Source organism: Fusarium poae, chromosome 3 (genome assembly GCF_019609905.1).
Source record: "Fusarium poae strain DAOMC 252244 chromosome 3, whole genome shotgun sequence".
Classification (NCBI taxonomy): domain Eukaryota; kingdom Fungi; phylum Ascomycota; class Sordariomycetes; order Hypocreales; family Nectriaceae; genus Fusarium; species Fusarium poae.
Genome location: NC_058401.1, coordinates 3,398,575 through 3,423,356, shown reverse-complemented (window position 1 = coordinate 3,423,356; position 24,782 = coordinate 3,398,575). Strand labels below are relative to the sequence as shown.

Here is a 24,782-nt window from a genome sequence, read left to right as displayed (position 1 = left end):
CCTATGGGCGGGGTCTGTGCAGACAAATTTGCCAACGGCTGGAGATGACTCAATAATGACAGACAGTCACAATTCGATGGCCGCGTATTCGGTAGGAAATTCGAGCGTTCGTGGTCGTATCTATCCCAGAGTGGTAGATATGGACAATGAGTTTATTCCGAGGTCGATTCTGGAGGTTTGGGGATGGAAGTGGAGGAAAGGAAGAAGTGCGCTGGGGTCAAGGCAAGTCAAGTTGGTTTTCTGAAAGTGGGTGCAACTTGCAAGGCCGATTGACGCCGAAGCCACTACGCATATGGGTTTAGTGGAGTGGGTTCCATGATGTTTGGGGAGTCCGTGGGCGGTGGGTTAGTGGGTAGTGAACCGAGCACAGTGACTGGATGTGAAGGACCCTCCCTGGGAAGGCTTAGTTGTAACGAGACCCAACCTTTTCGACGACGGTGGCCTAGAACATGGGGGCATCTCCGCGAATGAGGAGGAGAGCAAATAGCCGTGAATGTCGCAATGTTAATGTCAACATGATCTTGTGATTATGTTTGTTGATGTTCTTTGTTCGTACCCATCTCAATTTACTGGTCTGTCTGCATTTGTCGCTGAATTTCCTCTTTCGCAACTCAATAGAGGTTTTGTGATGGACAACAAGACCAGAAAATTTTGCTTACCAAGCCCCCGACTCGGATCAGGATGACCTGCATATGGGCCGGCATTTTGCTGAATAATTCAAATCATCAGCCGGAACTTGAACCGTCATTGACTTTCAAGTCCCTCGCGTCAAACCATGACACCCACCCGCCCCACGTTAATGACCACTAGAGTTACAGCAAGACCCTGCGTTGTGCTGTTTTTACCACAATCGGTCATTCGAACAGGCGCCGTAAGCAGCGGGCCTGGAGAGCAAAAGGCCGCTGATGTTATGTGCTAGGTATGGATTATAAGAGAGATGTGATTTGCTTTGCAGATTAAAGATATCATGCAGCCAAGTCGAAGGATGCAGCTTCTCTTTGACAAGCAATTCTTACATAGGTACATATATCACCAGGACCATGCACTCACTCATTCACTGTGTTCAATTGTGTGGTTAAAATTCCAACTCCCCGCCCCCTGTATAGGTAGGTAGGTATCGGGCGGGTGTGGATATCGCTTATTTCATGGGTACTTTCTTCGTCTCTAGGTTTCCAATATTCACCAAGTGTCCTTTACCATTCATATGAGTGATTATTCTGCCAGAGTCTAGGATTGCCAGCCAACGTGGGTCGGTTCGTTTCAATCGGTGATGATTTCTCATGCGGCAAGGTATAGCGGATAAAGAGCCTCAATACCCCCCACTTGCACATGCCTCTTAATTTGGAGTGGCACATAAGACGACGTGCTTCATTCGTTCATGAAGGAAAATCGAAACTGGGTGGACGCCACGGAACGTGGGCGATGGTCACACAACCACCCGAACCCTTTCCCTGCAGAGGCGTATTCGGACAGCTTCGGGGAGTTTGTTCAATTCCGTATTCTGCCATGCCATGGGACTCAGGACTGACCCCATCATTATAAGACTTTGTCTTTGATTTTCGCTAACTCTAGCTTCTTGCGTTGGGTCGAAAAATCGGTGTAAATAATCCGCGCACAAATGAGTTTTCGCTAGTGACACTCGGTAGATGAAAAGCCTTATTTCTCGACAGGTTGGACTTGGAAAAAGATTCCCCTCTCGTCAAAATCCAAGAGTCACTCTTAAGATCAGCGGCTCTGAAAGGCCGATCTATAGCCATCGTAACACATTGAACCACTCGACTCGCCCCCCACTCATATATGTGCATGGTCGACAATTAATCACATTTTCGTCTCGACCATGTCCAGGGTCAACCAAGACATGTTCTTTCTGTCGTCGTGCATAGATTAGGCCCAGCCTCGTGGGACTCTCCCACGGCTTGTACTGGCTGCCATGCGGCACAGCTGATTTTTAATGGATTCTCAAGTGGCCAAACGGACTTATTTCTCTTACGCGCCTAAGTAAGATGATCCAAGGCAAAACTATTGGCCATTTTGTTGGTTAATAGTCTCTGAAGCTATTAACCCAAACTCCAAAATTGTCTCCACCCGGAACCATCGAGCTTTCACCCGCACATCTTCCGTGAACTCCCCGTTGGAGGTGGAGCCACCGCACAAACTCCAACAAAGAAAGTGTCCCCGGTTTGAAAAATAACCCGCTCGCCTACGGCCCCAGATCACTAAAGGGAATTCCTGACACATATTTTCGAGGATCTGAGTGATAAGCTGCCTTACTTCGGATCTATTTATTCTATCGAGGATACCTCGCGAAATTGCTTCGTTCCCACAGTCCATTTTGGTGGCCTTGAAATCTGCCGGACTGGATCTGCAGTGCAAGCCAAGTCAGAACGTCATACCCCCTGTTCATGGCTTACGTGGGGGCCTCTGAGGTCCTACAAAGCCAATGCAAAGAGAGCCCTGAACCGTTGCAGAAAATCAATTCCTAGGGCGGACCGCAGTGTCGTCAATAATTTGCCTCCGTCAGGTCAAGGTCAGGTTCAAGTTCAACGGTAACGTTCATCAGACTAACAGTGGAGGCTCTTCGGAATGCTGTCCCTTTAGTGGTGGAACCGTCTTATCTGGTCTTTGACAAGAGCAATGAGGCATTGAAAACTCCCAACCAATCAGTTGAGTTCAATCGCATCTCCGAATCCGTCCATACTCACCTCCGAGTCCACTCATTGAAAACCGAGCTTCAGCCTCAACTCCTTTTTTCATGGTGAGATTGTTATCCCGAAGAAAAGCGGAAGATGAAACAAGATGGTTCTGAGGGACGATACCCTTTGCCATAGTCGGCGACCAGATTTGATGGACCTCACTGTGACGGCCCTTTTGCTCCAGGAAGTGTTTGTATCATGTGCTTGGCTATCACGTGAGCGGCTCCGGAGAGACAATCCGTTGGACAAGACTTATGGCCCGTGCATGCTGCTATTCCTTGTTGGTCTGGTAAGAAACGCGACTCTATAGTGAATGTATCGCGTCCCATGAGTGAATCTATAAGCAGGTTATCAGGTTCATTCTATTCTAAGAGATCAATAAACTACCCTGGTTCAACTCAGCACCAGTCAGGAAAAGAGACTTGTGGCTTAGCCTTGTGTATGCATCATTTTGTATTCCCAACTCCAGTCTTTGTGACTGAGTTGATATAAAACAAAACAAACAACAAAACAATGGCCCGTTTCGCAATTCCAACAACAGCCAGGCTACCATCCTCATTACGAGTCGATGCATCCAATCCTGCTGTTACCAAGAGCCTCAGTCGACTATCGCGAGAGTCACTTATTTCCTTGGCATTAGACTGGCTCGACGATGAGAGTCTACCCAATGCGGTACCCTATATCGAAAGGAGGAATGAGGATGATGATGAAGAAAGCGATGACCTCTACCCTCCCTGCCAATCAGTTGACGACTTGCATCAACTTTACATTGACATGCAACACCAAAAAGGGTCAAAAAGAGACGTCGTTAGCAGAATTGTTGAAGGTGACTGGAGGATTGGCCTGACGCTATACCAATTGGCCATGGTAGACATGGCCTATTTCGAACAGAATCCAACATCTCAAAGATGGACGGCATATTCGATTCTGCCCCTGAAGCAGCCATCTCAAGCTGCTGGCGAAGACCAAGTGCTCAAGGTCGATCAAGAGAACCTGACAATTCCACGATTTCATCCCTCAACATTCCTACAAAACCTTCAGACTCATGTGTTACCGGACGTCAAGGCACATTATCACTTTCACAGACCAAAAGATATACCTGTCTTGCTCTTACGGATATTTGTCGTTGACTCCCCTTACAATACCGACTTTGCCCTGTCAGGTCGAGACGCTGCTGGCACTGCGACCAACTTCGACTCGTCAAGAACTGTGTACATTGCTTTTCCAGACGGATCACCTTCACTCTACATTACAAAATCCCAGGCCACTGGTTCTGTCGCTTCGGGTGATCTGAAGAGTCTGCAAAGCTTGATCGTCGATGGAGTTCCCAAAGCCCTCTCACGTCCTCGTGAACGATACACCCTCAAAGCAGGCAACCTTTCCAGCAAGAACCTGGAAGCCTTATTGGAAAAGAACGGGTCTGGTCGCGCAAACGCTGCAGGAGGTGGCTGGAGCATCTATTATAGCGAATCAACAAAAGTGTCGCCATTGGACACCGTTCTTCCAAGTCCACCATTGTCTCGAGAATCGTCATTCAACAACCTCAAGCGTGGAGCGCCATTGACTCAATCACAACAAGCATCGAAAAAGGCAAGGCTTACTGCAAAAGCTCGATTTGGTGATTCGGCTATTGTTACGGATGGAAAGGGAGTGGAAAAGGTTGACGTTGTCATACAAGATCCATTTCCTTCTACAGGTGTGGACTTGAGCGAACCAGAAGGCGAAGAGAATGAGCAGGGCAACACAGAACACGGCAGCAAAAACCGACGGAAGAGCAAGATTACCGCAGTCATTCAGGAGGCAAATGCTACAACAGAAGAGGACAACAGAAACGATGCAACCCCATCTCAACGATGGACGCCCACAGTCAAAGTCACATTCTCAGGAACTCACGTCTGGGCAGGTGTGCGACAACTTGTCGAGGCTGGGATAATTGATGGGGAACGGATGCCTGGGTGGATGACGGGCGAGGAGGGTGTGACGACAGGACTTGTGAGGCATGGACGGATACGTGGGTACAAAGGCTCTGGCATATGAAAAGGTGTTGGATCTATATGGTGCTTGGTCTATGTCTTTCTTCTCTATTTGATACCCCCAAGACAAATCAACATGTCAAAAAGTTTCTAGTTCTCCTCGAGTCCAAAGACCTTTACTGTGTTTTTCCACGCCGCTTCGCAAACCTCTTCGATACTGACCTCCTTGATTCCCGCAATGATCTTGGCGACCCGTTCAATGTTGCAAGGCTCGTTGCGTCCCTTGACCATGGCTCCATCTTCCCACTTCTCTTTCTTGACGATCTTGTATCTTTCTGGCACCTCGGGCTGTTTCTTCTGGTTCTTTTTGGACTGCTTTTGAGGTTTCTGCGTAGGCTCAGTGGAAGCTGTTCCGTTCTGTTCATTCTCAGGGGCATCTTTCTTCTTCTCGATCAGGTATTTGTAACCCTCGTGACTTGGTCGAACCTCGCACCAGGGTCCATCAGTTTCGATCATGAGACGGTCGAGGTGGACCTCCTTGACGACAGCGCAGTTCTCGACAGTCTTGAAGCTGCACCCGTTAATACCAATGTACAATCCCAAGTCCATCAGCTCGCGCATCTCCTCGGCTGTACCAGTGAAACTATGCACCACGCCGCCCTTCTCTAACTTCTCCAGCTTTTCGCCAAAAGCCTCCTTCAAGAGCCGGACAAAGTCCTCGTGAGCGGCGCGGGAATGCAAGAACAGTGGGAGCTGCGGAGATATCGAAGCAGCGACTTTGAGTTGGGCAGCAAATGAGTGAAGCTGGATAGTCTTGGAACAATAGTGCAGACGGTCATAGTCCAGACCAAACTCGCCCATGGCAACAAGGCTCTTCTGGCCTGAGGCCTGTGCCTCTGTAACAAGAGACGTAAGGTCTGAAATGAGCTTCTCGGTCTTTGTTGAACAAGGAGGGTGCTCTTCCGAGACCGGAGCTGAAGGATCAGGGTCGCATGGCGTTGTGTGCTCAGACTCGCGAGAAGGGCCCGCTTCGCTGAAGACGGCACTGCTGCAGGGATGGATGCCTGCAGTCCCAAAGATGGTCCCGGCTGTTGACGAGATTTAGTCAGATTATCTGATTGATAAACAGGGGTAGAAACATACGATAATCTTTGGCAAGGGTAAGGGCATCTCGGGAATTGGCCAGATCTGAGCCAGTCACTATGAGTTTTGTACAGCCAACTTCACGAGCTCTTCCGATAATGGCATCGAGATCATCAGGATGTCTCTCTTTGCCATGGTATTTTCCTCGAAAAATGGGGTCGGTAAGATTGATGCCAATCTACTAGTAAACCATGTGTTAACGAGATCTAATATCAAATGTATAAAACCAGTGGTGATGGATATTGTAGAGACAGTGAGTATTAAACATACATCAATGTATCTGGGTTCGTAACTAGAGCCATTAACGGGCTGAACTGCTGTAGATGAAGCCATTTTGCGAAAGTTGGAGGCTTGGATCCTGAGACTTGAAGTCCTGAAACAACTGGTGACTGAAGACTGAAAACAATTAAAAAGACGCCTCGATGTCATTGACTTTGAATGTCTTTTGTCGACTCAATGGTGAGTCACTGAGTATCTTGTTGTCTTGCAACTTAATCTCTAGATGCCTTTTTTTAGATCAGAGCGTAGGTAGCCAACAAGGCAGGTAGTTTCGGTTCACGTTGTTGATTGGTAGATGAGTCTACGCTTTCATCCAAGGTCTCATCCTCCAGTCAACCTGTAATGTCCAAGCTCAGTTAGTTAGTTGGTTGTAGGTAATTTCACCGCTTGCTTACAGAGCCAACATGCAATTAATAATTTGAAGTGCTTTCACGTGACTTCGCGCCGGCCATTGACCCCTCTGAAACCCCACCAATGCTCTGGCAACGCAAAATGACACGGGAAGATATGAGAAAGCGATATCGGAAAGAGAAGGAGGGATGATAACACTTTGAGGGTTCAAATGCATGAAATTGTGCTATACCACAGTTCCGAAGTGCTCAAGGTATCCAATGAGACTAATAAACCCATTGTTTTCATGTAAGTCATAGTTTTGAAAAGTCTTTGTCTACCTCAAATGGGGCGTTGCCTTAGGTTTCAGGCGGGGTCTTTGTTAATGGATTGTTGCGTCCCTGTCGCTGTCTTACGCGCTAAGAACTTGGCGTCGCGTCTGGAGGACGCGCTCTCCTTAAAACCACCTCCATCATCCACCCAAATTTGAATTTCTCATCTCCTCAACAACCACAAACCAAACACACCCGAAACTCTTGTAATAATTCTCACGTTCCCTTTCAACAAAGTGTCAACTGTTCTGGACGCTTTTCAGTCCTTTCACTGCTTCAATCTGCAGGAACAGAGCCTGCACCAATCTCATACTGACCTCCCCGCCTTTTTCTCCCACCGCCATCATGTTTGTCAGAAAGAGAGGTATGTATGATCTAGCCACGCAACGGCTTATGGTGACCATGCAAGGACTCTCGATAGCTAACATTCATCTCAGATGGACGTCAAGAGCGTGTTCAGTTCGACAAGATCACTGCTCGTGTCTCGAGACTGTGTTACGGTCTCGACATGAACCACGTTGACCCCGTTGCTATCACCCAAAAGGTCATTTCCGGTGTCTATGGCGGTGTCACAACTATCCAATTGGACGATCTTGTAAGTGGCGGGTGTACCATGACCGTTACAACCTCAGCTAACCCGGTTTTCGCAGGCTGCAGAGACTGCTGCGTACATGACTGTTACGCACCCTGACTACGCCATCCTCGCAGCCCGTATTGCTGTCTCCAACCTTCACAAGCAGACCAAGAAGCAATGGTCCGCTGTTGTGAGCGACCTTTACCATTGGGTCAACCCCAAGAACGGCCGGGCATCGCCCATGATCTCCAAGGAGACTTACGAGTGTGTTATGCGACATAAGGAGGAATTTGACGGTGCTATTGTTTATGAAAGGGACTTGTAAGTTTCTGGCGTATGCATCATGACCGTTATAACCTCAGCTAACCCGATTCGAGTCAATACAACTACTTCGGTTTCCGAACCTTGTCTAGGTACGTTATTGGGATATTTTTTGCGATTTTTAAAGCCTAATACTAACCGACCCAGGTCCTATTTATTGAATATTGACGGCAAAATTGCTGAGCGTCCTCAGCATATGATCATGCGTGTTGCTGTTGGTATCTGGGGTGACGATGTCGATCGTGTCTTGGAGACATACAACCTCATGTCCAGCAAGTTCTTCACTCATGCTTCCCCCACACTATTCAACGCTGGTACCCCTCAGCCTCAGCTGTCCTCATGCTTCCTTGTTGATATGAAGGAGGATAGCATTGACGGTATCTACGATACCCTCAAGACTTGTGCCATGATTTCTAAGATGGCTGGTGGTATTGGCTTGAACGTTCACCGAATCCGTGCCACTGGCTCTTACATCGCCGGAACCAACGGTACTTCTAACGGTGTTGTTCCCATGCTACGTGTCTTCAATAACACTGCTCGTTATGTCGACCAGGGTGGTAACAAGCGACCTGGTGCATTCGCTATCTACCTTGAGCCTTGGCACGCCGATGTCTTCGAGTTCCTTGATCTCCGAAAGAATCACGGTAAGGAAGAGGTCCGCGCTCGTGACCTGTTCCTGGCTCTTTGGATCCCTGATCTTTTTATGAAGCGTGTCGAGAAGAACGGCGAATGGACTCTCATGTGCCCCAACGAGTGCCCTGGCCTGGCTGACTGCTACGGTGACGAGTTTGAGGCTCTGTACGAGAAGTACGAGAGAGAGGGTAAGGGTCGCAAGTCTATCAAGGCCCAGAAGCTTTGGTACGCCATCCTTGAGGCCCAGACAGAGACCGGAAACCCTTTCATGCTCTACAAGGATCACTGCAACCGCAAGAGCAACCAAAAGAACCTTGGTACCATTCGAAGCTCCAACCTTTGCACCGAGATCATTGAGTACTGCGCCCCTGATGAGGTTGCTGTTTGCAACCTTGCCTCCTTGTCTCTGCCTTCTTTCATTAATTATGAAGATGCTTGTTACGACTTCAAGAAGCTTCACGATGTCACTCAAGTCGTTGTCCGCAACTTGAACAAGATTATCGATGTAAACCACTACCCTGTGCAAGAGGCTCGCAACAGCAACATGCGTCACCGACCCATTGGTCTTGGTGTTCAAGGTCTTGCTGATGCCTTCCTTGCACTCCGCATGCCCTTTGAGTCTCCTGAGGCTCGTGAGCTGAACAAGCAAATCTTCGAGACCATCTACCACGCTGCTCTTACCACCTCTGTGCAGCTCGCCAAGGAGGAGGGCCCCTACTCCACTTTCAAGGGCTCTCCTGCCTCGGAGGGTATTCTCCAGTTTGACATGTGGAATGTCAAACCCTCTGACCTTTGGGACTGGGAATCCCTCCGGGAGGATGTTAAGACGCACGGTATCCGCAACAGTCTACTCGTTGCTCCTATGCCTACTGCCAGCACGTCGCAGATTCTTGGCAACAACGAGTGCTTCGAGCCCTACACCTCCAACATCTACCAACGCCGAGTCCTTGCTGGCGAATTCCAGGTTGTCAACCCCTGGCTTCTGAAGGATCTTGTCGACATGGGTCTTTGGTCCGATGCTATGAAGAACCGCATCATTGCTGATAACGGTTCTATCCAGAACATCCCCAACATCCCTGCCGATGTCAAAGCTCTGTACAAGACTGTGTGGGAGATTTCTCAGCGACAGGTTGTGCAAATGGCTGCGGACCGTGGTGCCTTTATTGATCAGTCCCAATCTCTCAACATTCACATGAAGGACCCTACCATGGGTAAGATCACCAGTATGCACTTCGCTGGCTGGAAGCTCGGTCTCAAGACTGGCATGTACTACCTCCGTACACAGGCTGCTGCTGCTCCTATCCAGTTCACTGTCGATCAGGAGGCTCTCAAGATTGCTGATACCAGCGCTGCTTCGATTAAGCCCCTGGGCAAGCGCGCTCCTCCTGCTGGGTCAAGCTATTCGATGTCATCACCTGTTGCTATGGGTCAGAGTGGCCTCAATGGCAACAGGACCGGCTCTCAGGACAACGGAGTAAACGGCGATTCCGCCAACGGCGTGAATGGCAGCACATCTATTCCTGGTCGTGCCCCCGTTATCAAGGCTGACGTCGCCGAGGGTGACAGCCCCAAGGCCCTTCCCACTGAGCCTGCTGAGAAGGTCCAAGAGGAAGAGCTTGGAATGAAAAAGAACCCTCAGTCTGAAGACCAGGGCGAGGACAACGAGGATCGCGAACGCGATATCTACTCAGACGCTGTCTTGCAATGTAGCATTGAGGATCCCGAGTCCTGCATCATGTGCAGTGGTTAGATGTCAGCATAACGTACTTTGCATGTGTTTTTACGACAATGGATGAGGTGAATGTTTTGGGGGACATGATACGATAAAGCGAGGAAAGGTAATGTGGCTTAGAATTTGATGTTTGGTCATGTATGGTTATGTCGGGCGGCAATGATCCTGTTGGACATGCTTGTTATGGAGTACGTTGTTAGGTTTTTGATACTTGAGACCCTGGCGGCTCACTCGCTTAGTTGTCGCAATTGCTATAGATAGTTTACGCTGATGCTTGTGCATTGCTCTAAATAATTGTTATTTTGACATGTCCTTTTCCTTTTAAACATATTTATGTGCTCGCGATCTGTAGAATCAATGTATCGTTATCGTATGTACAGTATTTGGCAGTTATACGTGATTTGCAAGGCCTAATACTGACTTCGTCCTCATTCTGTAACTCAGAGTTATGATAGGTAAAGTTCAAGGAGCAATTTTATTCACACATACAAGCGTTGAAAGACTTCCTTCAACACAACTTGAGAAATATTTGAGCGAAATACCATCACATGTTCAATATAAAAACAAGATGCTTGGTACACCGTATGTCAAAGGCGGGATATCTTGCTTAATTGCTTAGTTATCTTTTATTGTAGTTATTATATCGGACGAAGGTAAAGAAAGATAACTGTATTATCGTAGATTCTTTCTATATATTTATTCTAATATTAAGTTTTTACTAAATCTTATTAAATTATATAGCCTTATGGCCTTACTGCCCTTTTTATTATTCCCCCTTATTATTCCTATATTAGGTTTATTAAGAAAGTTATTCCTCTCTTAAGTTATATTAACTTTTAAAGACTGGCATAATAACTGCATGATCATAAAAACAAGATTCAGACGTCTTGTTCCTGTTGTATTGATCATGGACCGCAGAGTTTCCCAAAAGTACCATATCGATGACTTTGTCAGAAGAATTAGTAGTCATAAATAGGTACTCTAAACCACTGTTGAGGTACTCATGCAACAGACAAGTTAGACTCTGGATTATACAGAGCAAGAAAACGAGCCGCCTGAGAACTTGGTCCAAAGTGGCCTAAACTGATATACTAATTCTGCCTTCTTTGCTCCACGGTTGAGTTTTATACTTTTTTGTGGTAGCATGTTCACCGGCCCGCCCGGTTCAACGTGGTGATCAATAGTCAGCCACCAAAGTCAATGCCAACGATCATATATCAATACAGACAATTTCACATCTTATCGAACCCTATTTCATGATCTTTGAATTTGAAAAGCAAGAGAGACAAATTCAGGAGGTAAAAACACGATCCAGGGAAGGGCCAAAACTTGGTCACCCTAGAGCGCAAGTGTGTAAACTGCTGTATGCTTAGTTACACAGTTCGTAATGCACATGAATGAAACCAACACCTGATGAACAATCCGGTTTCAGAGTATGCACCAGCCTCGCAATTAGACTACAAATTACCTGATTGAAAGGGAGGGTTGGCGACATGTCAGATCTGTCGAATGAGATTGTTGGAGAACTGGACATTGCGACAAAAAGGGAGAATCAGCCACGATGTGACCTGCAAGTCAGATGGTGGCTGGAAAGAGCAACATGTCTCAGCTATGAAATGCTATGATCGGAGCGACGTTCCGGGCTCTTTTGCAGACAGTGTTTGCTGTCATTTTCGACACAAACATCTCTGTGTAAGATCAACAATCAACCATGATGGAGATCATGAACAGATCATGTTTATCACACGATCGGAAAAGAAACATGAAACGACAAACTGCCAGCTGGCAGGATTGTCATGATGACGGGACGGAAACGTTGTATTACTTTGTATTGCGTTGAGATGAAGATGAAACTGGGGAGGCCTGAGGGTGGTGAGTGACGTTGAGATGGAGGTCCAGGCTTTACACTACAAGGTCCAGGCCAGGTCGGTCCAGCTCGACAAGGTCCCCTCACCGTGATAGAAGCTAAAGAGGTTAAGCTTGGGCCACACGCGAGAGAGAAAAAAAAACCGATGATGATGCGGATGACATCAAAGGCCCATAATTTGGCAGGTCCCCTGGTCTGCTTGGCTCTCGATTTGTGGCTTGAGTGGCTTGGCCCGCTGCGTGGCCAGTCTGGGCACAGTTCATCAGAGCCAGCTGAACAGGGAACTGAGCATAACAGAGCTCGATTGAACGTTGAGATGGATTGCATGGGATGTTTATGGGTACAGTGCAAGTGGAACGATAGAGTGAGTGACTTGGCTCGAGTGGGGCTGGCCTCCAGAAGATCAAGAATGAGTGCATTTTTCCTTTAGCAAATGCGATGGATGGATGTTGTGGAAGTCGAGCGAAAACCTGATATAAGACAATAATGCGAAATGAAAACTGGGATATTCGGCATGACTGTACGGATTCTGACAAATGGCAATCAGACATAATGATATTGGGCACAAATTGACCTTGTCTGTGTTATCTGTTCCTGAGACATGTACGCACCCTTTCATCACTAGCATCACCATATCTCTAACCCATCCCATCTCAATCGAGAAAAAGTTCCCCAGGAAAAAGAGAAGAACATGATTCCGTCTCCCGGTTGCCAGGGGATCGAGAGGGCTAGTGCAGCAAGTTGATTTGAACTTGTTTTTGGGGGATTGCCAAGGACAGACTGGCGCAGGGGTAATTGACGAATCGGAGTCAATCATAGCACCACTGGCCTAACGACAATTGACCTCACTAAGGTGTCGAAGATTGGGTACTTCGTACAGAGTACGCGATATCACACGTATTATGGGCTAACCGCCAAGTACTTGTGATCGAAGTCCAGGGCAACGAAACTGTGATTGCTTGGTAGGTAGGTAGTAGTAGGTAGAGATCACGGTTTCTGTGACAGGAACACAGCACAACATGACTTTTGGTAGGCGCAGCACAGAAGTCAGGCAAGTACCCCAGATTGGCAATCGTCATGCCCGCTTCTTTCCTTCATGCCTGCTCACAATTCTGTCTGTCTGAGGCCGTGATTCCGGCTCGGCATACGAGGTCTTTCTTGCCTGTTTTGATGTATTAGATCGTTTTCTACCGTCTCTCTGGGAAGGTGTACGCAGATACTTCCGTCATAGACCAGAGATAATATCCAGTTTTTTCGTGGCTCGTCAGCTTCAGCTCTGTCTTTGCCTCTTGTTAGTGGTAGGACCGACTCAACTGTGCGCGACACGAAGCTTTGGCTAGCCTGTACAGCGTTCAAGTACACTTAAGTTTGGGTTATTCAGGTGGACTAGCACATTAGCAAACAGGTTAGGCCAAACGAGGACATCGAGTTTCGGGTTGAACAGGCAGACTACATGCGAATATTACCTACTTTGTCAATCGTGTTTTGCGAGGTATCCCAAAGCTCTGTGCGCCATGAAGTGGGTGTCGATGCGGGTGGTTGGCGATCTAGCGTGGCAGCCCGTCTGCTCCCCAGCAGGTACCCAAGTTAGTAGGTCCCAGCAACCACCCACCCACCTATTGGGGGCTTTTCTTCTTCTTCTTTTCCTTGTTACTTCTCCGACTGCTCCTTGATAATGTGTGTGATCTAATACTGAAACCTTTTTTCAATCGCATCAAGCACATTGCATTCGCTTATTAGGATATCGATACTTTGTTGGCGGAGCAAAGGATCCACGCAAAGTTCCAGAGTCTCCAAAATGCCAGCTACTGTAAGCACCTTAACTAGGAGACCGCCGCAAAGACTTACAACATCAACTTCACTGACGTGGTCAAGTATCGTTGACAAGGGTAAACCAAGTATGTACATACTCTGTACTGTGCTGTGCAGCCCATTACATCCAATGGTCTGACCTCATCGTTTACCTCAAGACTGCATTGACGTCTGATTCTGAACATGAGTTGCTCGCATTGACTCAATTTCCATTGCGGAGGCCTGGATCAAAAAAGAAAAACAATTGTAATTGACTTGGCTCATCACAATGTCCTTCTGTCATTGATGAGATAGCATCATAACCTACCAGGGGGCCTCCGTCCGTGTCTTTGGCGGTCCGGGCAGTCTAGTTTAGCGGTGCTGTAGGTACCCAGCGAAGTGGACCTCTAGCTCCGGTTACTAGGGTTCTGTTAGCGTGGGCCCCTCCCGCACGCTGGGTCGCTCCAAGCCAACCAGCAAGGTTAGGTACGTTAGTACTTTGCAGATTTACGCTTCAATTTGTGATGGAAGTTTCCTCTCAATGCAAGATGGGCGTAGACGTCGACAGAACCCCAGGGAGGTTGGCCAGGCCAAATCGTGCCGTGCTTTCCCTGCCAGACCGCCAATGCCAAGTTGGGAGCCGTACTTTTTAGGCAGGGGAGCTAAGCTTGCCTGCCTTGTAATTGCTCTTGCCTTAGGTACGGATACCACCAACGCAGCACAGCTCGCACCTGCCAGCTTAACGTCAACAACCGTCACGCCAAGATCAAGATTCTGGTTCCCACCTCCCACTTTTTACTTCTGCCTGCCCTTATTAAAGCAACAACATCTCCCTCTCGTTCCAGATCAATATCAGTCAAGATTCTTCATTCCAACACCTCACACATCCTCTCTCCAGAAACTTCAGGCCAGTCTCACTTCGTCTCACTCTCACACGAGATCGATCGCCTTCGTTGTCACATATTACTGTAAGTTACCATCACTTGATTTCTGTTCCAGATATCCTTCTCCTCCCGCTTCGTTGGCGCCTTCTTTGGTTGCCTGCAAGATTCCTTCATTCCAACTCTGCGTTTGTGTAATTCGGCACCGGAACGCAAGCACCGGAAATCACATTGCGAGGCGCTCAGGGCTACACACGTTGCACTCGGCTCTTCCATACCTCGAGTGATACACACGTCTCCTTGTGTCTCACGCAAACATCACTCGTGTGCCTCAGGTACATGCCTCCTGGGCTCGCACTTCATTTATTCACAGGGTCGCCGCCCTTGCTTGCAGTGATTCACTACCCATCTTCCTCTTGCTCCCCTACTCGCCTGCTTCGCTCGCAAACCCACCTTCGTTACCATCGCCTTCTTTCTGTCGCTACAAAAATCGCTCCAGTTCTTAACTAACTCACCGTTCAGACTCCGATTCAATCAATCAAAATCGTCAAGATGAAGTCTTCTCTCCTCACCGTTTTCGGCCTGGTTGCTGCCGCCGCTGCCCAGAGCTCCAGCGACCTCCCTCAGTGTGGTGTAAGTCAAGATATCGAATGCTCAATAACGCACCTCTAACTCGCCACAGCAAACTTGTGCTAGCAACATGGTCAGCGCTGCCAAGTCCTCGGAGCTTGGATGTGATGCCGGTGACGTTAGCTGCCTTTGCACCAACCAGGACTTCATCTACGGTCTCCGTGACTGCTCCGCTGCTATCTGCAACGACGAGCAGGCCGCTGCTGTTGTCGCCTACGGCCTTGCCCTCTGCCGCCAAGCTGGTGTCCAGATTACTACTGGTAGTGCTGGATCCGTTTCGGCCTCTGCTACTGGCACTGGTGCCGTTCGAACTGTTCTCAGCACCCTCGTTCAGAGTGATACCACCATCACCTCCGCTGTCTCCACCATCAGCGGTACTGCCACTGACGGCAGCGAGGATGACCTCTCCGTCAGCACCTACACCAGTGTTTTCACCAACTCTGAGGGTGATGAAGTTACCAGCACCATCAAGGAGATCCTCGGCGGCGTTGCTCTGACCACCTACACCTCTGGTGGATCCACCATCATCGAGCCTGTCGAGACTGCCTCCGCCTCCGCCTCCGCCTCTGACGAGACAGAGTCCGCCCAGGTCACTACCTTCACCACTGACGGCACTGCTGTCGTCCGAACTCTCGTCACCGAGACTGCTTCCACTGACTCCGCCGACTCTGCTGAGGTCACCACATTCACCACTGATGGTACCGAGGTCATCCGAACTCTCACTACCGTTACCACCGGTACTGAGTCCGAGTCCGAGTCCGGATCTGTTTCGGAGACTGTTACTGACGCCTCCACCGTCACCGAGGGCTCTGACACTGCTACCGGCACTGATGCTGAGGCCAGTGCCACCTCTACTGAAGCTGACAACGCTGTAAGTTGACATAGACATACACTCACAACATCTACTAACGGTCCATAGGCTGTCGCTCAGATGACCGGTGCCCCTATCGGCGTCATCGCCGCTGCTGGTATTGCTATGCTCCTCCTTTAAATGAAGGATGGACTAGATTTTGACGTTTAATGCTTTTACGTTGCACATGTTTGTTACATAATTCACGCCTGTACCTCGATCTTTTGGGACCCTTAGCATATTTCCTCGGTGCAAGGAGTCGGTTTGCGGGAGAATCTTCACATTATGGAGAAATCGAAATGAGGTGAATGGACATGACAGGTCAGGTTTTTCGAGGCTTTAATGACGCATACGGCTTATCTCTCCTTTAATGGACACGACAAGAAATGTTAGAGAACGGATGGGATCTTTGATGTTGTTTGTGAGGCGAGGAGGTGGTGTGACATGGACGACGACGACGGGAGGCGGCATGCGCGTGCTGCCGTCACACAATGCCCGTGTCGTCTTTCATGGTTACATGGGTTCTGGGATGGTGGTGATACCCGGCCTACGGCCTGACTTCGGGGGTGGACTTTGCTTCTCGCATTCATTGAGAATTAGTAATAGATAATCTTCTTCACAACCATGTGCCTTTTTTAAATTTCCTGACTTAATTGTGAAACGAGAAAATACCGCTTCTTCAAACAGACTGACTACTTGCTCTTTCTTCAAAAGTTGCACTGACTGAGTTGGTCGAGGCAATCGCAGGTTTGCATATGTGTCGCCTCAGTCTTGCAGAGCAACCGCATCCGGCACCTTGTTCTGTGTAGTACTATCGTCGATTCATATGAATAAAGACTGCTTGTATACTTCATAGAGATAAAGGTAGCTGAAAGAAACGAAAAGTGAAACTGTTTTCGTATGTGTTGGTTTGATGTCCACTCAGGTTACAGTGCTTTGGTTGAGGTTTTAGATTCGCAATGGTGGAGGCGAGGCCTCTCTGTAATCGTGTATGCTCAAGTGTAGGTTTGTGTAGCTTTGAGATGATGGAGGCAAGATCAGTAGGCACTTATTGAGACTTTGAGATGTCTCATTGAGTTCTTTAGAACCCCCCCCCCCCGGTGGTTATGAATTGGTTCAACCACAGCGGCGGTTTGGTTTCGAAGCCATGATACAGTTCCATTGATATATGATCACTGTATGCTCCCCAACCGATGTGGATGACATCTCATCATGAATTTACTTTCGTAGATACTTTAGGGGGGAGCGATTGTTTAGAACGCAAGTGGCAATAATGGAGAGTCTGTTTAAGCATTTATATCAGACTTAACAAACCCGGGAGTACTTAGTAACGGAGTGGGAATCGAAGCCACAACTCTAGACAGGAAGTTCTGGACACAATACTGACGTTTGGGAAGTGAACTTTACTTTACCTTGATGGACATTGGGGCTCTTCCTTGCCCTTAACAGTACATTGAAGGATAGGTGGCGAATTCCTAAATTATAATTGCAGTTTGCAAATGTGCCCAAGTAGTATATAAGCACATCCATGCCATCTATTGCTTCTCACCTCTCTCATTATCGTTAGTTGATTGGGTCGAGCAGTACCTGGCAGTTACCACTGTTTTGTCATGAGGATTCCATCAGCGATCACTTTGTAGAGAAGGTCAGAGCAGCTATCCAAACACGAACTAGGTTTGCTTCTCAGTGAGGACAGTTGTTCAAAACTCATGTTAACTCTGCCAAATAGTGTTGTTGTAGATGGGGATAAAATCGAGTATAGCAGTTAGTGGTCGCTATTTACTATTGTATCATGATCATCTTGCGCAGTTTGAATAATTCTACGCGTACTCTCAAATGGCGACTCAGTCAGACATCGAAGACATCACACATGACTTGATGCTGACGAACTATTATATAAATGTTGTCTTAAACGATTGTTTTTAAATTTTTAATACTCGTTTCCAGCTGTGAAAACACTTCTTCGTCTGGCTGTACACCATCAATCCTGATAAAAATGAAAAGGGGCAGTGACTTCGGTAGCATTATACCAGTAGTAAGAACAGCTGTAGATCATCCCCGTAGATCTGGCAATATTTTCATATGGGAAATGTTCAGATGAGAGACATTCTTATGAGTTTAGTAGCCCATCTTAAATGGCTTATTCATCGGGGACCATTGCTACATTGCATCCTTGACCTACACCATCCGAAGCCTTGGGGAACGTTTCGTAGAAGTTTTCGGAAGGTCACGGTAGTTACAGAAGTTGTGATAAACTTAAACTTGAGACAGGGTGGTATGCTAACAGTGATAGTCACGAGTTCGGCTGGCTGTATAGTGATCAAGTGCGAAACTAAGCTTCATAGGAACTCGACAGAATCCCCGACTACATAGTGAATTGAAAATGGTAGACTAGTTCCTTCATACTCTATCCCGTCTTAAAATAATGTAAAGGTTATTACTTTGCACAACCATAAGCAGGAGACTCCTGTATACGTAAATCGAGGCTGTTGATGCACCCCGCGCTATGCAGAGAAAGTCGAGCGCAGAAAAGCAAGATCGGGGATACATCAATGCATTACAGACGCTTGACAAAGTCCGGGTATCATGAATACATGCCCCAGCTAAAGAGCGAGGCGCAGACATGTAGGTTCTTACAGTTCCTCACTCACCCCATCATCGATAAGTCCGCGGTCACGGAACAACCGCACCGTCTTCGATTGCTGGGGATCGCAGAGCAAAACTCCGTGATCTTCAAGATACGCGGTAACCTTGTCGTAGACTTCCTCAGATCCAATCTTGGGGGTGGACAGCTCAATCTCCATGAGGTGCAATTTTCCAGCTACCACATCATCAAGCTTGGCTTTGTGTCCCAAGATCTTCAACTTCCATTTGCCATCGGGGAAAGGCCCATAAGGAACAAGACCATCCCAGTCAATGTCGTCGTACTTCTCTGCAAAGCGAACCTGATCTTCACTCCAGATCTCCTTCGTCTTGTCACTCAGCAGATACCGCGCCCCACACGTATAAGGGATATAGTCTCCATATCGATCCCAAACACAATCTGCGCCAGGAGGCGGGCGTGCGGGCTTCTCGTCAAAGCGAACCTTGATGACAGAAAAAGGGTCACCTTTGTTTACTTTTGTGCGAAACATCACGCCTTGCTGCGCGTGTGTTGGCGGCATCGTATCGAAGTAGGTGATCGGATTTTGTTTGTAAGGCGCGCGAACTTCCTCGCCTAGCTTTTGCAGGACAGCTTCTGCGTCTTGGTCACATAGCGACCATTGAAGATGGATATTTTTGTCCTTCTGAAGACAAAAAGACGGACTGATAGCGAATGCCAATGCGGCAAGACTGTAGGACTTCATGGTAGTGATATGATAATGATATAGTATCCAAAGGTAACACGATCTGACCCTTCACAGCGCACAAATGAGGAGAAACAACAAATAGAGAGATTTGAGAAATGTGTTTGGAGTGAGATACAGCAACTAATATACCCGTTTGTTTGTTCCAAGAACTTTGGTGACGCACATTCAATATTTGTGGTGGCACATGTGATGCACCGAATATGCGGTAACCACTGACACGGAAGCATCATGGCGATCCATCACAGCGTGCAGCTCAATAATCCATAATTTTCGCACCTGACAGTAATACAGCCAGCCACAGATTGCCGGCTAAAGCGATGCGCGCCCACTTGGACTCTGATGCGAGAAGCCGACATATTTGATGCGTAGGGCATGTCCTTCTTCAACTGAATGTTGATATAGATATGACGACTGTGGGTGCTCAACTGAGACACTAGAAGATCTTCATGGGGACGCGGCGGTAAACTCCATCTGTGCGTATTATGCGGTCTGATACGTCATGTCAGCGCTGTACTATACGAACTGGTTAGTTGACGAGGCTGTTGTCAGCCGCCAAGTCACCTCGATAATAAACGAGATATTCCTTTACAATACCCTCAAAAGAAATAGCTTGATTTGATAGATTGTCATCAACTTTAAATGGAACGAATGAGTTGGCAAGCTGTAGGAAGCGCGGGGGAAAAGGATCTGCACGTTCTTGGGCAAAGGTCGAAGGAACGAGTAAAATGTTTCCAGGCGCTCGCAAAGCTTTGCCGTGAAGATGCCCGGCAAATTCAGTGAGGGCCATGAACCGTCATTGCGGTAAAGACGGCAGAGGTGGGGAGAGCCTCGTGTATATCCACAGACAACAGGCTTTTGATCCCAGAACAACCAAGATGGCCGGTTCCTAAAGATATCAATAAGGAAAGGAACAGCATATAAGTTATGTAGGGCTGTCAGCTAACGTTAGCTTGAGATGTGATGCAAGGTGCAGACGAGACCCACATCTCCCGAGAAGTCAAAAGATGTCCTGTCGGGTCCAATTGCCGTTATCACGACGGGAATAGCGACATGAAGATCACTCAACCTCAACCATGTGGGTTTTAGGGGTTCAATACCCTCATATATCGAGTTTTTGGACATTCGTCGCCTAACAAGTTGCGAAGTAATGGACCGACCTCACAGAAAGTCAAGTTATCGTGATATGCCGAAAAGACGTGAAGTTAGCTGGAGAGCTTCTCATTACAGTTAACAAGAGACACTGCAAAATTCCGATATGGCGCAATTATCCAACAGCTACCATATGCCGTCGAACAACAACTGCCAAAAGTCTCCGTTGTCAAGAGAGGAATGCTGGCGCAGTAGATTAGTGCCACCTAGAAGATGGCAATATCCTGTGTTTTTGACATTGTCCAATATGTGCAATAAGATGCTGGATACAAGGTCGATCAGGGTTACATGGGCGGCTCGTCTAGTCGACTTGGGACTTTGAAGGGGGCTCTCGTGTCTAATCATTGACGAATTCGCAGACCGTACATACGGATAACCAACCCAATGTTGGATCTCTGACATGTGAAAGTGGCTGCGAGTGGGCCGTGGGAGGACTTCAGTGACAGGGAATAAGAAGTGCATGCCTGCCACGTAGCAGGGGGGTTCGGTTCGGGCATCGAGCAAGGGATCCTTGGGGCTCTGAGCCAGCTGATCGGTCGATAAGGTAATAAAAGAGATTCCATTAACGTGATGCGACGAGGGACGCATGTTCGAAAGAGGAATCAAGTTCGTGGCCATGGGACTCGACCGTGCTGGGACAGAGCCGCTTTTCTGGAAACAACCTCGATTATTTTAGCTTGGCTTCCGAGGCCATCCGTCAAGCTCGTGTCTGATACCGGACTGAGCCGCGGCAGGTTGAACAACATCAGCCATGTTGGTCAACAGGACGGTTGGTCTCTTATCAATACCTTTGGATTTCCTTAAGCACAAACGCTCCGTAGGGCGGCCGCACCAACTGTGCAACATATGTGCCCCTCGTGTGCGTGGATTGTTACTATGCGACAAGCAAGGTTTAGTGGCAATGAGCTGATAGTGTTTGGTTGAAACTGATGATGCGGACCAGGGATTCCAGTTCCGAGCTGGTTGCTATTACTACCCAGACTGCCGTGTTGTAGCTTAATAGACTTCGAGATAAGCCTCAGTCGGGGATTACGGCCGACGGCGGAGCGCTTGTAGACGCATGCGAGAGGACGCGGATTTGGATAGGCGTCGTGTATAACGGCATCATGACGAGGGAATTGTATTATCTGCTTGTGCATTGCATTGCATTGTGTGGTATCAGTAGTGTACAGTAAGTACTCCATGGAATTTCCGACTTGTTAACTCCGTCTATTCATCTTCATGTGCCAATGGAGCTTATTAACGATACTGATAAGCTTGTATGTGTATGAGACTGTGGATCAGATGGATCTCAAGTTCTCGGGATACCCAAAGCGAACACAGCTTTGTTTTTGTCAATTGCAGTTGCTTTTTGTTTCATTTATGATCAACGCCAAGAATTCATGGCGTTGATGCTGGTGCGATGATTGTCTTGTCATAGATGTCAGCAACGAAGTAACTTGGCGAGATAATTTGTTGAGGAGCTTGAACTCGAATTGAGCATCTTGATTTGATGTTTGAAAAAAGGGAAGCGTTATTGCTAGTGTGAGCACCTATGAAAGTGAGTGTGGGGGGAGGGGCAGGGGAAAGGGAAGGGAAGGTGGGAGCCACTATCACATGTAAACCACTTCAACCTGCACCTGCGTTTATTTTATTGCATGGCGGGGACGACGCGAGTAATACCCAAATACGTAACTTCTCGATTAATCACATCAGAGAAAAGTGAAACGAGGAATGAGCACTCGAGATCCAGGGCATGCGGCTGAGTCGACCCATCATGTTGAGCTTTGGTGGTGTCACAAAAGACCAACAGTCCATCAACAGTAGGTAGGGACCCCACTACTAACTAACCTACCAGGTACAGACAGACTTGATGATATTGGAGCTGATGAGCAATTATCATGAGATAGATAAGAAGAATATCAGTTGAACTCGTGGCTGAGATGTCATTTAGAGTGCAATGCGTAGGATGATAGCCTCCTTCCCTTTATCTGTCTATCTCTTGTCCTTTCGGGTCAAAAAGGGAGACTCGTGAGAAACAAATGATTCAAGGCATGGAATCAGCCACAGATTGCCAAAGTACAACCCATTAAAGCTACGTCAAGTACCCCACTCACCTAAAATAGCTCTAGGAGATACCTGGTCTAGTACAAGCACATGTTTGCTCTAGCACATGCAAACCTGGACATCATCTCCAACTGCTTGCGATGGCGAAAAAAAAAAAAGCTACAACAATTGGACCTTGACGTTTTCGTGAGGGTGGGTTACTTTCCGGCCTTGTTAACCCCCCTACTTCCCTGGGTAGGTAGTATCTATCCATCGGCGCATTTATTAAGTACTAGACGGAACCCTTTCCATCTTGTTCCTCTTCTTCTTCTTCCTAGTGCCTGACCTGACTCTAGACCATCACCAAACCTCTATGTAAGTGTCAAACTAATATTCTTTCTGTGGCGTCCCACCAACCATCTCTCAATTCCATACTCCTCCCTCAGATGCATCCACAAGACGCACACCCTTCTTCATAAGCCTTCCTGAATCCTTCTCTCAGCTGTCTCCTCCTCGTCATCTCTTTCCAGACGGCTGCTTTTTAGTCTCTGCAGGTCCCCTTCAATTGCTACCATCCTGCTTCCCCTCCTCACCAAACTTCTTCCACCTTGCACCAACTTACCTACCTATCTAAAGCTCTGTCTTCTTATATAATCCGGTTTCTAACTTGGTTTCAAGCTTACCTGCCTTGCGTTGTTCGATTGTCCTCTCAATTTGACCTTATCTCGAACCTTGGAACCTCTTGTCACCCTTTCGACTTATACCAACCGCAAACTTCACCATGTCTCACCAAGTCAACGGCGACGTGAGCCCCGCTCAGTACTCTGCTTTCATCCAAGTAAGTAAAACCAGTGGTACTTTTCTGCAATGTGAGCTAACACTCTTGCAGCATCTCCTCAACTATCCTGTTATCAGCGACGGCGTCCACACCTTCAAGTCAAACGAACTCGGTCAGCGCTCCATCAGACTTAGTGACGCTGCCTACCAGACCTTTGCGGCTCCCGTCGTTCCCTACTTCTCCAAAGGTTATCAATATGTCTCGCCGTATGTCCAGAAGGTCGACAACCTAGGCGACAAGACCCTCGATCGCATCGACGAGAAGTTTCCTGCTGTCAAGAAGCCCACCGACGAGCTCTACCAAGACACTCGCGCTCTCATCATGTTTCCTCTCCAGAAGGGTCTCGAGGGCAAGGACCACGTCTTCCAGGTCTACAACTCTGAAATCAAGAAGGTTGAGCAGGGAGGTCTCGTCGCCCATGGAAAGGCTGCCGTTACCACCGTTCTCGTCGTTAGCAACGAGACTCTCTCTTGGTTGAGCTCTTTCTTGCACCAGAAGAAGGCCGACACCACCAACACCATCAACGAGAAGATCAACCAGTAAGCATCTCGCTCAAACGACTACGGCGCCATTAGTTTGATGACTGCAGTCACCGCAAGCACATTTATACCCTCCTTGTTTCTTTTTAATTATGGGATCGGTTTTTTTTTTTTGAAAATACGGTGTTTCTCGTTGTATTACTCCTTGTTGCTTCCCGGAGTTCTGGATGCCAGGAGAGTCCAGAATAGTGTGTCTAGACCTGTCACTCTTGGTATCACATCATGCGCCTCTCTCGGCTTGTATCCCAGATATAGCCTTGCTCAAGATGCATCAATGCGAAACCCAGCTTCAAGCCTTGTTCTTTCGTGCATCCCATCAGCGCGCTGGGAGGTCATCATGGTGTCCTCTATTGAAAGAGATGGGTGATACGGGTGATCGGCCAAAGCATGTCATGGTTGGGGTAGGTGTGCCCTCAAGATCTACATGTGAAGGATACGTTTGTGGTGGAAAGGAGTGGTGTTATTGAAGGAACGTTGAGAGGGACGTTGACTTTGGAAGACTTAAAATGAGCTAATAGATTTTTCTTTATTTTTATGAAACTCGGTATTTGATTGCTGTCAACAAACCATAGTCGAGAAATCTGAAGGTAAAAGACCAAACTCCTAGTGTAAAATATAGGTAGATGTCAGATGTCTTGTTAGGTCGTGTAAATTTAATACTCGAATGAAATGTACTTAAGCCATGGAGTTCCTCATATGTCGGAACTCATGTCTCAAGATGATCGATGACCCGAACTACTCTATTCTACATGTTGTGTTCCATGTGGTTGGGAATCTTCAAGCCTGTCTTTACTGAACGCAACTTCGCGCTAGATATATAGGAAGCCTTACGATGTAGTATATCCTCTAGAC

General features: G+C 47.7%; 7 protein-coding genes across 7 annotated transcripts; 4 read left to right on the top strand and 3 right to left on the bottom strand.

Annotated features, from left to right (window-relative positions):
• Positions 1–3,206: 3,206 nt before the first annotated feature.
• Positions 3,207–4,730, top strand: FPOAC1_008523 (uncharacterized protein; the record flags this gene model as incomplete). The annotated part of the gene is made up of 1 exon (XM_044852964.1): positions 3,207–4,730. The coding sequence occupies one exon, from the start codon at positions 3,207–3,209 to the stop codon at positions 4,728–4,730; it is 1,524 nt and encodes a 507-aa protein (XP_044705634.1).
• Positions 4,731–4,816: 86 nt separating this feature from the next.
• On the bottom strand, positions 4,817–6,142 carry FPOAC1_008522 (uncharacterized protein; the record flags this gene model as incomplete). Its single annotated transcript, XM_044852963.1, has 3 exons — positions 4,817–5,754; positions 5,810–5,987; positions 6,080–6,142. The coding sequence occupies 3 exons, from the start codon at positions 6,140–6,142 to the stop codon at positions 4,817–4,819; spliced, it is 1,179 nt and encodes a 392-aa protein (XP_044705633.1).
• Positions 6,143–7,095: 953 nt separating this feature from the next.
• RNR1 (ribonucleotide-diphosphate reductase subunit rnr1) lies at positions 7,096–10,028 on the top strand (the record flags this gene model as incomplete). Its single annotated transcript, XM_044852962.1, has 5 exons — positions 7,096–7,114; positions 7,188–7,345; positions 7,401–7,645; positions 7,702–7,737; positions 7,793–10,028. The coding sequence occupies 5 exons, from the start codon at positions 7,096–7,098 to the stop codon at positions 10,026–10,028; spliced, it is 2,694 nt and encodes an 897-aa protein (XP_044705632.1).
• A 3,647-nt stretch (positions 10,029–13,675) lies between these two features.
• FPOAC1_008520 (uncharacterized protein) lies at positions 13,676–16,170 on the top strand (the record flags this gene model as incomplete). The annotated part of the gene is made up of 5 exons (XM_044852961.1): positions 13,676–13,687; positions 14,514–14,636; positions 15,072–15,182; positions 15,232–16,050; positions 16,099–16,170. The coding sequence occupies 5 exons, from the start codon at positions 13,676–13,678 to the stop codon at positions 16,168–16,170; spliced, it is 1,137 nt and encodes a 378-aa protein (XP_044705631.1).
• A 2,492-nt stretch (positions 16,171–18,662) lies between these two features.
• Positions 18,663–19,376, bottom strand: FPOAC1_008519 (uncharacterized protein; the record flags this gene model as incomplete). Its single annotated transcript, XM_044852960.1, has 1 exon — positions 18,663–19,376. The coding sequence occupies one exon, from the start codon at positions 19,374–19,376 to the stop codon at positions 18,663–18,665; it is 714 nt and encodes a 237-aa protein (XP_044705630.1).
• A 483-nt stretch (positions 19,377–19,859) lies between these two features.
• FPOAC1_008518 (uncharacterized protein) lies at positions 19,860–20,501 on the bottom strand (the record flags this gene model as incomplete). Its single annotated transcript, XM_044852959.1, has 3 exons — positions 19,860–19,892; positions 19,974–20,318; positions 20,364–20,501. The coding sequence occupies 3 exons, from the start codon at positions 20,499–20,501 to the stop codon at positions 19,860–19,862; spliced, it is 516 nt and encodes a 171-aa protein (XP_044705629.1).
• A 2,833-nt stretch (positions 20,502–23,334) lies between these two features.
• On the top strand, positions 23,335–23,934 carry FPOAC1_008517 (uncharacterized protein; the record flags this gene model as incomplete). The annotated part of the gene is made up of 2 exons (XM_044852958.1): positions 23,335–23,391; positions 23,443–23,934. 2 exons carry the CDS (start codon positions 23,335–23,337, stop codon positions 23,932–23,934), a joined length of 549 nt encoding a protein of 182 aa, XP_044705628.1.
• Between the last annotated feature and the right edge of the window lie 848 nt (positions 23,935–24,782).